This window comes from Eublepharis macularius, chromosome 10 (assembly GCF_028583425.1).
Source record: "Eublepharis macularius isolate TG4126 chromosome 10, MPM_Emac_v1.0, whole genome shotgun sequence".
Classification (NCBI taxonomy): Eukaryota; Metazoa; Chordata; class Lepidosauria; order Squamata; family Eublepharidae; genus Eublepharis; species Eublepharis macularius.
Genome location: NC_072799.1, coordinates 11,943,631 through 11,958,289, shown reverse-complemented (window position 1 = coordinate 11,958,289; position 14,659 = coordinate 11,943,631). Strand labels below are relative to the sequence as shown.

The window sequence follows — 14,659 nt, the reverse complement described above, 5'->3', positions numbered from 1 at the left end:
ATGAAGACAGGGTTGACATACCTGTAACTTATGTTCATCGAGTTCTTCTGTGCTGACACACAACCCTCCCTCCTACCCCGCTGTGAATTCCAATGCACAATGCTGTGTGGGCTATAACAAATATTGATGTCTATGCAGGTTGTGGCTATGTGTATTGGTTAAGCGGCGGCAAGGAGAACTGAGGGAAGGGGCCGTTGGTCGCTGGAGGAGCACGTGACCGTTTGGGCGGGAAAACGGTCGCTGAGGCGCGCGACAAACGGCCCCTTCGGAGCTATAGAAGCTATGGAAAATTCTCCGGCGGCTGGCCTGCGCCTGCGCAGTCCCCATGTGTGTCAGCACAGAAGAACTCGATGAACATAAGTTACAGGTATGTCAACCCTGTCTTCTGGACTACCTAACAGTGCTTTTCAGCACCCCGCAGGCTGGTATAGCGCACCAGCTAATACCAGTAGTGAGACTCTTGAGCTCTGATGTTTGTAAGAAACAAAAGTTTACACTTTCTCTATGCCAGGCATAATTTTGTGACACTCACACACAGTGCCCCTCAGCTACCTTTTGTCTAAACTAAAAAAAAACCCCAGATATCTTAGTTCAGAGGCCAGGCAGTCTAACCCTGCGATCATTTTAGATGTACATTTTCCATCTCTTCATGCTGAATTGCTTGGAGGAAGAGCAGTCTGAAATGTGCGATGGATGATATATTTTACAACCCCTGCTGTTTATAAATAACTTGATAAAAGCTAGATATAACACCAGCTATGCAAAACTGTATCGATGCCTGCTCTGACACGAGAAAGTCGAATTGCCCTGTTAGAACAGTTCAGAGAGTCTGGGGTGTATTTCTCTACACAGACCCACAGCTGTCCTGCGAAGCTGATGGAATAGCCATCTGCCATTTGTCCCTTGCTTCTGGTAATGCGCTGTATACTGCCTCCAAATAGGGAACTGTAGTTTTGGTGCTTGGCACACAGTAAACAAAGGCCGAAAGAATGACCATGCCAAAGCTTTTTCTATCCAGCTGGGTACAAGTTTGAGCCAGGCTCCTGCATCTTTGAAAAAAACAACTCCCTCCTGTCTAGTAAAATATTAAACTGAGCATGAGTCTTTGAGCACCTGCCAGAGGGATGTGCAACCTGAAAACAGACCTGCTAGCTTGTCTATTCAACTGTTAATAATCCACCTTTCTCCCCTACAAACCGGACCTCGATGGCATTTGTAAGACCATGAAACTTTGTGCTGGCTATTTTGGAGAGTACCCAAATAATTTGAATTTCGTTACTCGTGAAGATTTAAAGTACTTCTTAAGTGGTATCAAAACGTCGTGTTTTTTCAGCAAACGGCTTACTCGGTTTTGTGGGGGAAGTCCTTTAATTCTGCAGTACTTGGGATGAAAGCGCAATGACCGTGCAACTGAGCCAGGAGTTCTTTCTTTCCAGCTGTGACAGGTCCTTGAACTCTGTGCTATTGATGAGGTTGGCTCAATCCATCCATTGAGCAAGGATGTGGAACACGCAATACTCTCCAAAGCCACGACCCGTAAGAAGATTTGCAAAACATTTTAGATAGGCACAAACCCTCCTGATCCAGTTTTGAGCGCACGCTTTGCATGAACGTGTAAAGGGAGACAAGGAAAATATGTTCACCTGCCCTGTCTTCTTGGGCACTTTTTTCCCAGCAGAGAGCCGCCACTGGCCCCATCTCCCACAAGCTAGTTATGTGCATTGTGAACGCTCATCATGGCCAAAGTCAGAGCTGCTGTATGTGACGCGAAGTTGCCTCCTGTGAATGGATCGTGCCCATTTCCACACAGGTGACAGACCCCTTGTTCAGTGCTGTAGGGAAAACGAGGGATTTTTCCTCCTGCTTCCCCGCTGCACCACGGTGTTTCTGTGCACCGCCCATGTTTTACTATATACTGATTTGAGTCCATGTTTTGAGAAAGAGAGCAGCAAAGCCCAGCTGCCCACTACAGTGGCAGGGAAGTCGGGATCTTCCCAGTCCTGCCCACACAGCGGCATTTCCCCTGCCTCGTCCTTTTCTCGTGCAGCCAATACATCCCCCGCCCCAATGCCAACAGAGGACTTTTTGATATTTGCTATAAATCAGTTATTTGGCATACTAATGTAATAGTGTATCAGTATGTCCCATTACGAAACAAAAACGCCTCCTCTGACGAAGAGAGCTGTGGTTCTCGAAAGCTTATGCGATAGCAAAGTGGGTTAGTTTTAAAGGTGCTGCTGGACTCTTTACAGAAGGACACGTGAAGCTGCATGATACTGAATCAGACCCTTGGTGCTACTCCGACTGACAGCAGCTCTCCAGAGTCTCGGCTGGGAGTCTTTCACGTCGCCCACCACCTAATCCTTTTAATGATAGGTGCTGGGGATCGAACCTGGGACGTTCTGGACACCAAGCAGATCCTCTACCACTGAGCTACAGCCCCTCGCATCAGTCTTGCTAAGGAAATGCCAACTTGCGTGGCACAGCTCAACGGGCCTGCCTCCTGCCCTGTAAAATCGGGCAATGCACTCAGGAGCACCCCCAAAATGATATGCAATGTGTATTTATGTTATTTATAGTCGCTCTGTCTTGCTGAGGCTTGATTACGCAGTGTGGGTCAATACAGTCAACAGCTGGAACACTCAATAAACTACAGTAGGTTTTTGGTGTGCTGACCCACAAGTACAAATTTACTTGGCGACCCATCCAAGGTCAATCCAAGGTTTTTGGGTGTCTCAGGCAAACTACCACCCTGCTGGCCATCTGGTCTAGCGTTCTGTTTTTTACAGAGGCCAGCCAGATGTTTTTTCAGAAATCAACACTGCCCAAAGGGCACAGCTGCTCCCAAGCACGTGGCATCCCAAAATGCACGGCCTTTGCAGTTGGAGGTTACAGCACAGCCTTTGCCCACTCTCTTCCCCATACTCCCTCTAGTCATCCCTAAGGCTCTAAGCAGCACGCTTTAGTAATCATCGGGACATGGTTTATTCTTCTCAATCAGCTTGAATGTGCAGGGAAGAAGAAAATACCTGCTGAAGTACTACATGGAACACACATTCATTTCTCTGCAAAGCTGCAATATCAAAGCAGGTAATTTGCATAAAAGCCCTGGTTTTCAACCTCAGTACAGTGCAAAGGGGCTTATTGTGGTAAAGCACCCCTAGTTTCAAGATAAACAGATAAGTTCTTTTACCACTGGGAAAGAACCACCATGCATGGGAGGGTAGATGCTAATCAATGGCCACTTGCTCAAAATTCAGCATTATACAATCTGCAAAATGATTAAAGTGTAGACTTTCATCAGTGTTTGCATTGTGATAAGAGGAAAGATCCAACCCATACATTACTGATTGTATGAGTAGGGAAATTCCATTACAGCAACCGTGCCCATTCATAAACTTGTCTCTTGTGGAGGAGAAGGTGTTGCAACTTCCAAGCGAGGCATTCACAAGGCTTCCCAACAGCAGGGACTTCTCTCGGCCATCTCCTCTGCCAGCAGAGCAGAGCTTGAGAAGGTGTAGGGGTGGGCCGCTAAGGAGAGGTGTGAAGACAGCAAAGGATTTGGCAACAGAAGCTCAGTGTGGTAGAGAGAGACACTAGCTGGGCATAGATCAGGGGAGTTAGCCGTGTTAGTCTGCAGTAGCAAAATAGCAGAGTCCAGTAGCACCTTTAAGACTAAGTTTATTGTAGCATCAGTTTTCGAGAGCCATAGCGCTCTTTGTCAGATGTATCTGTAGCATAAGCTTTCGAGAGCCACAGCTCTCTTCGTCAGATGCATCTATAGCTTAAGCTTTTAAGAACCACAGCTCTCTTCATCGGATGCATCTGTAGCGTAAACTTTTGAGAACCACAGCTCTCTTCATCAGATGCATCTGTACCATAAGCTTTTAAGAACCACAGCTCTCTTCAGATGCATCTGATAATGCTGACAAAGAGCTGTGGCTCTCGAAAGCTTATGATACAATAAAGTTGGTTAGTCTTAAAGGTGCTACTGGACTCTTTGCTATTTTACTAGCTGGGCAAGAGGTCAAGCTGCTGAAGGAACAGCACCAAGACATTCTAGGTATGCACACCTGGGCACTCTCTCCTCCCTTTTCCATGCACTGAACGGCTCCCATCAACCTTCCAGCCACCCCTGTAATACTAGTTGTCCAACAGATTTTTGCCATCATTTACTGTCGCAAAGTGAGGTAGAAGGAAAAATGTGAGAAGTTGGCGAGGAAAAAGAATGATGTAAAGGGCAGAAGTGGCCATTAGAGGACTGGCCTGCGACTCACAGGTTGGGAAACACTGGTCCTCTAAACTGCTCCCAGCCACGGTCTCTACAAGGGTGAACTTCCCAGAAGCTGTGAGCTATTCTAGTGAAGGGTAAGTGGCTTTAGAAGGTGAACATCTGAATCGGCTGAATAATACAGCTAATCCTCTCAGACAGCCCTCCAACACACCTTTAAATCCTGCAAACTTTAAAGCTTCTGTTAAGACCCTTTGAACTGTTGCAATGCATCATTTACTAATTCTGACAACATACATATTTTCATGCAGAAATACTTGCAGCCCTTACGTTTTAAGAGCATAACCAGCTTCACCAACTAAGTAGCAATTAAAGCTGTTTATGCTCTCAATGCAATGAAGAGCTACAAAGGGACGCTTCTATACCGATTGCTCAGCCAAATAAGCAGATTGGCGGGGGGGGGGGAGTATCACACAGGTGAAAGGTGATGATGTGTGCTATTGGTAAAAAATGTAAAGAGGCAAGGACTCAAAATAGTTATCTAGATGTTTTGGCAAGTCGTCAACAGCAATTCTGACTGGGGAATTTGTGGCCTTTAAGCTACTTCAACCAGCCTCTTAATTTCAGATTCCTAGCCAAGGTGGGATTTTGTGGCAAACTTGTGTGTGCTCGAAAAACCACAAGCAAATCCCCCTAAAGTTCCCTTCCTAGGCAGTTTCCGAGGAAATGTGTTGGCAGTCTCACTGAATTCGGTGGGAACGTCAAGGTTACGTTCCTTTCCTGTGCCATTTCAAATTCTCCAGAAAAATGAAGGAACCCAGCTACCACCTGAATTTTACCCTTTCTGCCTTTGCTAGTAGCAAGCCATTTGGCAAATCCATCAATAGCTACAGCATATTTTGTGGCTCTCACTTGCTACCCATTATCAGATATTCAACTGAAACTTGAGTGTATAAGGAGTTGCCACGCACAGATGATTATCTGTCCATGTAACTCATAACCATCTTCTGCTGGGGGTAGTTTTGCAGGATCTTGGGAAATTCACTCCCAATCCTGCTATGAGAGATTGGGCTTGAGACCCTCTACGTGCAAAGAGATGTCTTCTACCAAGTTACCTATTCTTCCCTCCGTTTTTTTTTAAGGTCTTCACTTGGCTTTGAGGAAGCCCCTTCTCTCTTGTAAATACCATGACCGTTTTAGGGAAAAGATTGCCTAAAGTCACCGCTGGTGCGACAGACCGGCTCTCCTACTGTAAAGGTCAGAATGACAAAACGTGCAACTCAAATTGTTCCTTGTTGCACATTTCCGGTATGTCCTTCATCTGACTCGGCTGCATCCTACCCCATCTCCAAGGAATGCCAAGCAATATTTTTGCTTCACGCCTACCTCACAGGGCCATCATAAGGCTAAAAATCCCTGCTACAGTGAGCTTCATAGCCAACCCATTAAGTGAACCAAAACTTAAGGTTTAGAATTTAAAGCATCTGACTCAGCCATAGGTTTCAACAGGCAGTTTTAAATTCGGTACAAAATTGGCCTTAAAGTCTGGGAACATAAGCTGATATCCAGAACAAAAGGCAACTGCTACAGGGTGCGGCAGTTAAAGAAAGCCAGCATTGTAAAGTGATTACTATCAAACTAAGACCCAGGTTCAAATCTTCACTCAGCCAAAGTTCATTGGGTGACCTTGGGCCAGTCACTCTTCCTAACCTACCTTACAGGTTTGTTGAATAAAACAGGAGAGGGGAAGAACATTGTGGTAAGCTCCTTTTGGATGAACAATGCAGTTCCTGCACTCTTGGCCTAACCCTTTTTCAACTCTTACTTTCTTCCAGCAACCTTTGCTTATTATCAGTAACTCCAGCCAACGGCCCACGGCTATTCTGGAATAGGAGTTCTCTTCAAGCTTCATGTTACACATAACCTTTGAATGTGTGGCATTAGACTCTGGATACAGGTTCTCTTTTGCTGTGCAAGGCAGGAGTTCAAACTTATTTTGAGAGCATCTTCTCTTGGCAGAACAAGCATTTTAAACATGCCACGTGGACACTTCTGACCCGTTACTGTTGTTAACGTGTTTCTGTACACGTGGGTCCCTTTCCCATGTATTCAGGCCTCCAACTATGTACTGAGCACCGAGCTGGGAGGAACCAACATCCCTTAATTTGGTTGTTGTGGATTTTCCGGGCTGTATCGCCGTGGTCTTGGCACTGTAGTTCCTGACGTTTCGCCAGCAGCTGTGACTGGTATCTTCAGAGGTGTAGCACCGAAAGACAGAGATAGAGCTCTGTCTTTCGGTGCCACACCTCTGAAGATGCCGGTCACAGCTGCTGGCGAAACGTCAGGAACTACAGTGCCAAGACCACGGCGATACAGCCCGGAAAATCCACAACAACCATTGTTCTCCAGCCGTGAAAGCCTTCGACAATATATCCCTTAATTTCTTTCCTAGTCATGAGATTTTGTGCTTGCCAACCTTCGGTTTCACAAATAAAGTACATTGCAGAAATGGAGACTGTTAAGTTTTCACAGAAACTGACAGGGAAAAGAGATTCCAACCAACTAAAATGTCAGCTAACCCTCAGTTCAGGTCTCAAAATATAAAGGACTCTGGTCTAAAAGTAATCTTTATTGCTTCTTTTTGAAGTCACAATAAGTTAAGAACATTTTCAGCTGTTAACAGTGCAGTTCTGCTGTTCCATCAGAGTACAGCATCTGCAATTCACACACACTCAAAAGTTTAAAGCTTTTTATGCAGGGAGGTTTTTTGAAACACTGCTACTAGAGACCTTTAATATGTCACTAGAAAGGCTTTGGTCTGACTTCCTTTTGAAGAATCACCTCACATCTTAATGCCTATTCTAACAAGAGAAGAGAGGCTTTTAATCTAAGGCAGTTCTGGCAAGACATGCAGCATAGAGATGGACTAAGATATGGTGATGGGCGGGGGCATCGTGACTCCTAGGAAATGGAATAAAACTGGGAGCCCCTTTCTCTTGAGCAGAACTCCCGTTTAGTGATATCCCCACCACTTATGGACTAGCCAATCCTCATGTTCTGTTGTTAGGGTGCGGTTGTCACATTCTTCCCACCGCCTGACCTTCCCATTCTCTACTACAATGAACTTCCACTCAACTCGGGTATCTACGGGCAAGATGACAGAGTCTGACCAGAACCCATCCTTGTCACACCTGAGCGGTACGTAGTGGTGCCACTGGCCAAGACACTCGTGGTCACCCGTGACCGCAATCAGCTGCGTATCTGAGTACGTGATGTAGTGCACGCGGAAAGTCATGTGGACAGTCTGAGGCATCGGAGGCACTGCCGCAACCCGCCTCGCTTGTTCTAGGTCCTTGCTGCTGCCGGCGTCCTCCATGCCGTTGTTTCTGGTAGCTTCGTCCCCTGCGGATTGCTCGGCAACGATTTCCCATTCTTCGTGATCAACAGAGCTGTGGAGCAGTTGCTCTGTGCATCTCTCCTCATACTTCTCCTCGCCTTCTTTCTGTGGTGGTTCTGACGTTGCAGGGAAAGAAAATATTTCATTCCTTGGATACTCCTTACAGTTCATTAAGGAGGTGACAGGCTCCTTGACAACTGGGTCAGATTCTGCAGTCTCTTTAGGGATACTGGGGGGGTTGCTGTGGTCTCCTGGAGAAGCCAACGGATTCCATGCAGGTTCCCGACAGACGGACACATCATTTGGTTCCGTTTCAGGTGCAAGACCTTTGTGGCTTCCCTGAAGTGGTTCTAAGCAAACAGAATAATCATAGTTAGGAAGGAAATGATTGCCAGTTCCTGGAATTAAATACCATGTCTTAGTTCATACATTATAGCAAGTACCTGTAAAGCACAATGTTCTAGAACAGGAGTTGTAACCACCTCTGATGCCTAGAAAGATCGTTCTTGGGAGCAACAGGCTAGCTTCAGGCACTGCCTAGCGGATTCAGTTTAACTACATGTTATTTTTACTAGAATTTAGACAACAGGTCAGTTGTTCAAGGAATAGCACCTGTTTTCTGTTCTGCTTTTCTGGATTGCTCAGGAGTTAGGGCCAAAAGGGAAGACACACCATTTCCACAGTGCTGTTCTGCATTTTCTCAGGCTGGGAAAAACAGTATGAATGGGTGCAGGTGTCCACTCAAACTGTTCATCCACTGACAATACTACTTGCCCCAGGCAGGAAGCCAAGGGGCAAGCTGCAGAACTGGAACGGACCCTTTCTCATCTTCCTTACCACACCATGCCAAATTATATTTCTGCTTCCTCTGGCTATTTTGCAACTTCGTAAGATTTTAAAAAAACCAACTATACCAGGCCAATGAAAACCACAAATCTGTCTTTTAAATCAGCCTTCCTCAATTGAAGTCAACTGTGTTGTTCAAACGCTTCGTTTCTTGCTGCCCAACAATGAATCATGCTTTCTGAATTCAAAACTGCCTCAATGATTTGTGGGATTATTCTGGAATCTTTGCCAATTATACTATTGCACACACCTATCACCTACTTACGTGGTTTCAGTAACTGGAAAAACTTTTTTAAAAGCACATTTGAGAGAGAACTGTACACACTGGATTAAATTTGGTTCATACAGGAGATAACATTTATAATCATAATCTCTCTCATCACACACACCATGGTTTTTATACTGAATGCTGGAAAACCAAAAGTACAGCAGTTTTAGTGAGTGAACTGGAGAAAGCATATAAATTATTCCCAACTGAATCCACAAATATCAAATGTACGTGCGCACACACTCACACGACACCATTTGCAAATATTCAGTTAGGTCAGAACCTGAACAGTGCATAACCTCTTAAAAATTTGGCTGGGAAGTTACAGAAACACCATGTGAACACAGCTAGCTAATAGAAAATGCAACATTACAAGACAGACTGGACCACTTGCATATTCAGTTTTAATCTACACCCCAGTTCCACACACAACAGCTTTCACAATCTCTGTGTAAAAAAAAGTGTATTATTTTCATCACACTCTACAACTTGATAGTTTTCAGTTTGTTCCTCTCCTGCTCCATGAAAAGACTGAATTACTGAAAACAAGACCACGGCAATACAGCCCGGAAAACCCACAACAACCATCGAAAACAAAGCTATCCGTGAACTGCTATTCTTTTGCTGTACCAAGATGTTAGACTGTATTTACAAAGCCAGTCAACAAATGAGGAACTGAAGTTCGAGTCAAGTGACTCGGCCATGGCCACACAAAGAGCCCTTGGCAAAGGAGATCCAGCAAGAGATTTTGTTGTCCACAGCCATCTGTGCTCTGTTGAGAGGAAGTAACTCCTCTGCATTTTACTTACTGTTCACAATTCTCTCATTAAAACGAAACCCTTTATTGTCCTAGCAAGGCTTCTAAGTTTGACATAGTAGCTAACCAAGTCCAGGCAAATCTCTACAAAACAGTAATTTATTAACCCTGCCTTTTGCATAGTCTTTCCGCCCTCCCCAACTATTTGTTTTCAGCTCCCAGCAAGCTACAGTCCATAGCCATAACTCTGTGCGCTTTACACTGCTTCAGGTCCTACTAACTTTACAACAGGGTTCTTGTTCAGCCCTGCCAGGCGTCTGCCTAATGACCAACATGCCATTCCCACATGGGAGCTAAATATAGCTCACGGCTCGATGTGAAAGTTTGCATTGCCCATAAGTGTCTGGGATGAGTCAGAAGCCAAACCCTGGGGGTGGAAAGAATTCCCATAGGACCATACAGCTAACTGACAAGACTTCTGCCCAGTGGGATCAGGCCAACGCAAAGGTCACAAACCTTAATATACTTCTCAGGCATGCCCTTCTAAAGCAATTGGAGCAATGCTGAAAAATTGCTTAACTAGCTAGCTAGAAAGCCAAGAGTATCCAACTCCTCCAGGCACTGCACTTTGATAATAGTGTGCTATGAAGGGTGCAGCTGCAGCACACATGTTCATAGTTTTATTATTCTTGGTTATCTCCATTTAAGAGTTTTGTGTTTTGAGGTGCCACCTGAACGCCCTCTCTGCAGTAATTAATCTGGTGGTACATTCACACACGCAGGCACCTACGGGGAGCTGTATAAACATGCATGTGCCAGCCATGCCCTGAACAGAAAGAGCTCTGCATTAGCTTACCTAGAACCCATAATTAAAGTCCCTTTAAAGCCAGGACAGAGATCATTAAAAAAGAGCTATTTGCTCCAAGAGAGAATGACATCCTAGGACACGTTTGGAGCAGACCCCAGAGAGTCAAACTAGAATCTGGGAGATCCAGGTTCAAATCCCCACTCTTGCTATGGACGCTCACTGGGTGCAACCTTTGGCCAGTCACTCTCTCACCTTAACCTACCTTGCAGGATTGTTGTAAGGATAAGATGGAGGACAGGTGAATTATGTTGTAAGTCCCATTGGGGAGAAAAGTGGGGTATGTTGCTAAATATGTAAACCTATACAAAAGGACAGGGGTGAATTGGAAACACTTGGGAGGCTTTTCGGTGGAAACCACACACTTTCAAGAGAAGCAAGTGGGAGACTAAAGAGCAAACACCCCCTCAGCTCAAGGCTGTCGCACAAAATCTGCACCCTGAAGCTTAACCAGTCGCATTTCTGCCCAGTTAAGGCAAAAATCCTCTGCAGGAGACGAGGGGTAAAAGCTGACCTAGTGTTAAAAAAGCAGAAGCCAACTGCAGTTATAAGGATGACCACTACCCCCCTCCCCACAAGCTGGGTTTGTCGGAGCAAAACCCCATAGCTCACAAGTGGGGCTGGTGTCTCCAAAGGCACGAATAGGAAAACAGAAGACAGTCAAGACGTTCCCCCCAAAGCAGAGGCAAGCAGCCAACAGCCCGAGAAGAACTTCAGTAGACACACAGCACAACCCTAAGAAGATAGTTTCAGGTGAGTAAATGTGTTGGTCTGAAGAAGAGCAAAATTCGGGGCAAGCAGCACCTTTAAGAGCAAGATTTGGAGAGTCTGAGCTTTCAAGAGTCAAAACTCTCCTCTTGACTCTGGAAAGCTCATACCCTGGAAATCTACCCTACCACAAATATTGTTACCTGTAAGAGTAACAATATTTGTGGTAGGGTATGAGCTTTCGTGAGTCACACAGCTCACTTCTTCAGAATGGATTCTTCAGCTCACTTCTGAAGACGTTGGGACCCATGAAAGCTCATACCCAACCACAAATTTTGTCAATCTTACAGGGGCTACTGGACTCTTGCTCTTTTCTGCTGCTATAGGCAGACTAACATGGCTACCCATCTTCATCTATCTCCCTGGAAATCTAGTTGGTCTTTAAAGTGCTACTGCACTTGCATCTCGCAATCCTATGCAGTTACTCCAGTCTAAACCCATTGCAATCAACCAGTTTAGACTGCAGTAAAGGTCTGCATAAGATCGCACTGACACACCCCCTGGTCAGGAATACTCCAAAACACAAGAAGGAATTACAGGGGAGGAAAGGTTAGATTGGGGGGGGGGGTAGGTGAACCCCAAACCTGCCCTGATTGGCGCACTTATGAGTAGGGTTGCCAGATCCAGGTTGGGAAATTCCTGGAGATTTTGAGGGGTGGAATCAGGAGAGGGCAGAGTTTGGGGAGGGGAGGTTCCCAGCAGGGTATAATATCATATTGTTCACCATCTGAAGCAGGCATTTTCTCCTGGGGAACTAACTACTGTGGCCTGGAGATCAGCTGTAATTCCGGGAGATCTCCAGCCCACCACCCGGAGGCTAGCAACCCTACTAATGGGGCAGGAGGAAAGCCCTATAAAGCACTTTCCATGGCGGAAGCAGGGTTGCCAACCTCCAGCTGGGGTCTGAAGACCTTATATAATTGCAACTGATAATAAAAATTATCAGCCCCCCTGGAGGAAATGGCTGATTTGGAGGGTGGATTTGTAGGGCCTTATACCCCACTGAGGTCCCTGCCCTCCCCAAACCCTGCCCTCTCCAGACCCCCCCCTCCTAAATCTCCAGGAATTTCCCAACCCAAAGTTGGCAACCTTAAGAGAGGAGAATTTAAGCCCCCCCCCTCCAGGGACCCTCCTGCGGGCGAAGGGGAGAGGGGGGCGCTCCGTTCTCCCCGGCTCGGCGGGGCTACCTTCTGCCTCGGCCCTCCGCGGCTGAGGGGAGCCCTCCGGGGCCGCCGCCGCCGCTTCCTCTTCCTTGCCGCCGCCTTTCCCTCCGTACCACAGCCAGGCGAGGAGCGCGGCCACCAGCGCCGCGAAGAAGGCCGACCACAGCCCCGCCAGCGGCCCCGCGTCGTCGTCGCCGCCCGCGGGCAAGGCGGCCTCGCCCCCCTCGCCGCCCTGGGCCATGGCCGCCCGAGCCCCACCGGCCCGTCCTCACTCGCTGGCCCGCCGGAGAGCAGAAGCGTCCAGCCGGCCCAGCGCCGAGACCAGCCGCTGCCAGGCGGCCCGCCCTCGCCGGAGCCTTATAAGGCCCTCCCGAGCCAGCCAGGCACCTGCCCGCCTTGGGAGGAGCCTGGCCCGGGCGGCGCCCGCGCCTGCGGGGAGCCCGTCTGCGTCCCGAGGAAAGGCTCGGGCATTGTGGCCCTCGGGGTGAGACTTTCAAGAAAGGTTCAACGTGATCAAAATCAATAGGCCTGTGTACAATGATAAATAGTCCAGTAGCACCTTTAAGACTAACCAACTTTATTGTAGCATAAGCTTTCGAGAACCACAGCTCTCTGCGTCAGATGCATCAGATGACAAAGAGAGCTGTGGTTCTCAAAAACTTATGCAACAATAAAGTTGGTTTAGTCTTAAAAGTGCTACGGGACTCTTTACTATTTTGCAACTACAGATTAACACGGCTAACTCTTCTGGATCAATGACAATAAAGGTATACATTTGTTGGAAAGCTTTACCCCTGCACTACAGGTATATTTATATTGGGAAATAAGGTGCCTGGAGTAGAGGGGAAGATTTTAAAAAAGAGGCTTATGTGTATACGTCTTTATTTTATTCATGTGTACCTGAAGAAGGGAGCTTTGACTCTCAAAAGCATATAAACTGAAAATCTGTTTAGTCTCTAAGGTGCCACTGGACTCAAATGCATATATTTATACATTATATTCATGTTTGTGTTGTATTTTAATTTTTTTTACTCTATACTCTAGGCGCCTTATATTTCAGTATATTGAAATGCAAGGTAAAACTTTCAGAGAAACAAAAAAAATATGTGTGTGTTATGTCCTATTGAGTTGCTTCTGGCTTACAGCCCCCCAATGAGCTGGCCTGAACTCATCCGATCTTGAAAGCTAAATAAGGTTGGCATCCATTAATACTTGGATGGGAAACCACCAAGGAAGACCAGAGTTGCTATGCAGAGGCAGGCAATGACAAATCACCTCCGTTTGTCTCTTGCCTTGGAAACAGCAGCAGGGGTTGTTGTAAGTCAGCTACGACTTGACAGCAATTTGCACGCACATGTGGCCTCCAAAACATCCTATCACTGACAGCCTTGCTCAGGTCCTGCATGATGAAGGCTATGGGTTCCTTTATTGAATCAATCCATCTCATGTCGGGTCTATTTTCCTACTGCCTTCAAATTTCTTAGCATTATTGTTTTTTTCCACTGAGTCTTGTCTTTACTTATTGAAACATTTACTCTGGACTCAGGACACCTTACGGACATGCCAGTTTCAGCCAGAGGTAGGGAAACGCTTCTCAACCTTTTTGAGATGCTGATTTACACTGAGTCAGGTCCTTGCTCTCTCAAGGTCAGGCAGCAGCTCTCCAGTATCTCAAGCAGAGGTCTTGCACATCTCCTGCTTTTACCTGGAGATGCTGAAAATTGAACCTGGGACCTTCTGCATGCAAAGCAGGTGTCCTTCCATTAAGCCACGACTCCTCCCAGTTCTTTCCTTCCCCCCATCCCACCCCTACATGAGATGCAAGTTGCAGGAATATATCCCATTGCTGAGCAAGAGGCGGTACGTCATGGCCGTTTCTCAAATTACACAGAGGCAACTCCAAAGTTGCTATTAAACCTCATCACCTGACTCACCCTTTTCTTCCACCTTGATCTTTGCCTTGGGACTCAAGAGTCTCTCTACACAAGACATCTTACATGGGGACACTCAAGTGAAAGATCTAACACTTGTTCTCCCATTGTGGATACACATGCGCTGCTTGAATATAAGACCACACAGAAAGTAAGTCACTTGAGTGTCCCCATGTAAGATGTCTTGTGTAGAGAGACTCTCACTGGCAAAAGAGTTGTGCGACTCACTTTTGGGTCCCGAGTTACAGTTTAAGACACACTTGGCTAAAAGTCGAAGCTCAGGATAGTATGGGATGCTAACTGTACTGATCACCTACCTACATTCCCTGTATTTTATGTTAGGTAATGAACAGGGAGGGAGTAAATATGGACCCTCCCTCGAGAACATGCAAAATTATGTCAGTTCTGTTTATCCCCATATTGCAGAAGAAAC

At 46.4% G+C, this 14,659-nt stretch overlaps 2 protein-coding genes across 2 annotated transcripts in view; both read right to left on the bottom strand.

Annotated features, from left to right (window-relative positions):
• Positions 1 to 6,840: 6,840 nt before the first annotated feature.
• Positions 6,841 to 12,618, bottom strand: STBD1 (starch binding domain 1). Its single transcript, XM_054990668.1, has 2 exons — positions 12,320 to 12,618; positions 6,841 to 7,978 (listed from the first exon to the last, which is right to left on the bottom strand). Exons 1-2 carry the CDS (start codon positions 12,534 to 12,536, stop codon positions 7,245 to 7,247), a joined length of 951 nt encoding a protein of 316 aa, XP_054846643.1. The 5' UTR covers positions 12,537 to 12,618; the 3' UTR covers positions 6,841 to 7,244.
• The window catches only part of LOC129336953 (protein FAM47E-like), a 55,975-nt gene continuing 53,879 nt past the window's right edge, over positions 12,564 to 14,659 (bottom strand). The window contains exon 8 of the mRNA XM_054990385.1: positions 12,564 to 12,785. Within this exon, the coding sequence (XP_054846360.1) occupies positions 12,564 to 12,785 (222 nt within the window). The remainder of the gene's footprint in view (positions 12,786 to 14,659) is intronic.

Coding starts and splice junctions, on each gene's coding strand:
- STBD1 (XM_054990668.1), bottom strand. CDS start 12,536: ATGGCCCAGGGCGGCGAGGGGGGCGAGGCCGCCTTGCCCGCGGGCGGC. Junction 7,979..12,319: donor GCGGAGGGCCGAGGCAGAAG/GTAGCCCCGCCG, acceptor CTGTTTGCTTAG/AACCACTTCAGGGAAGCCAC.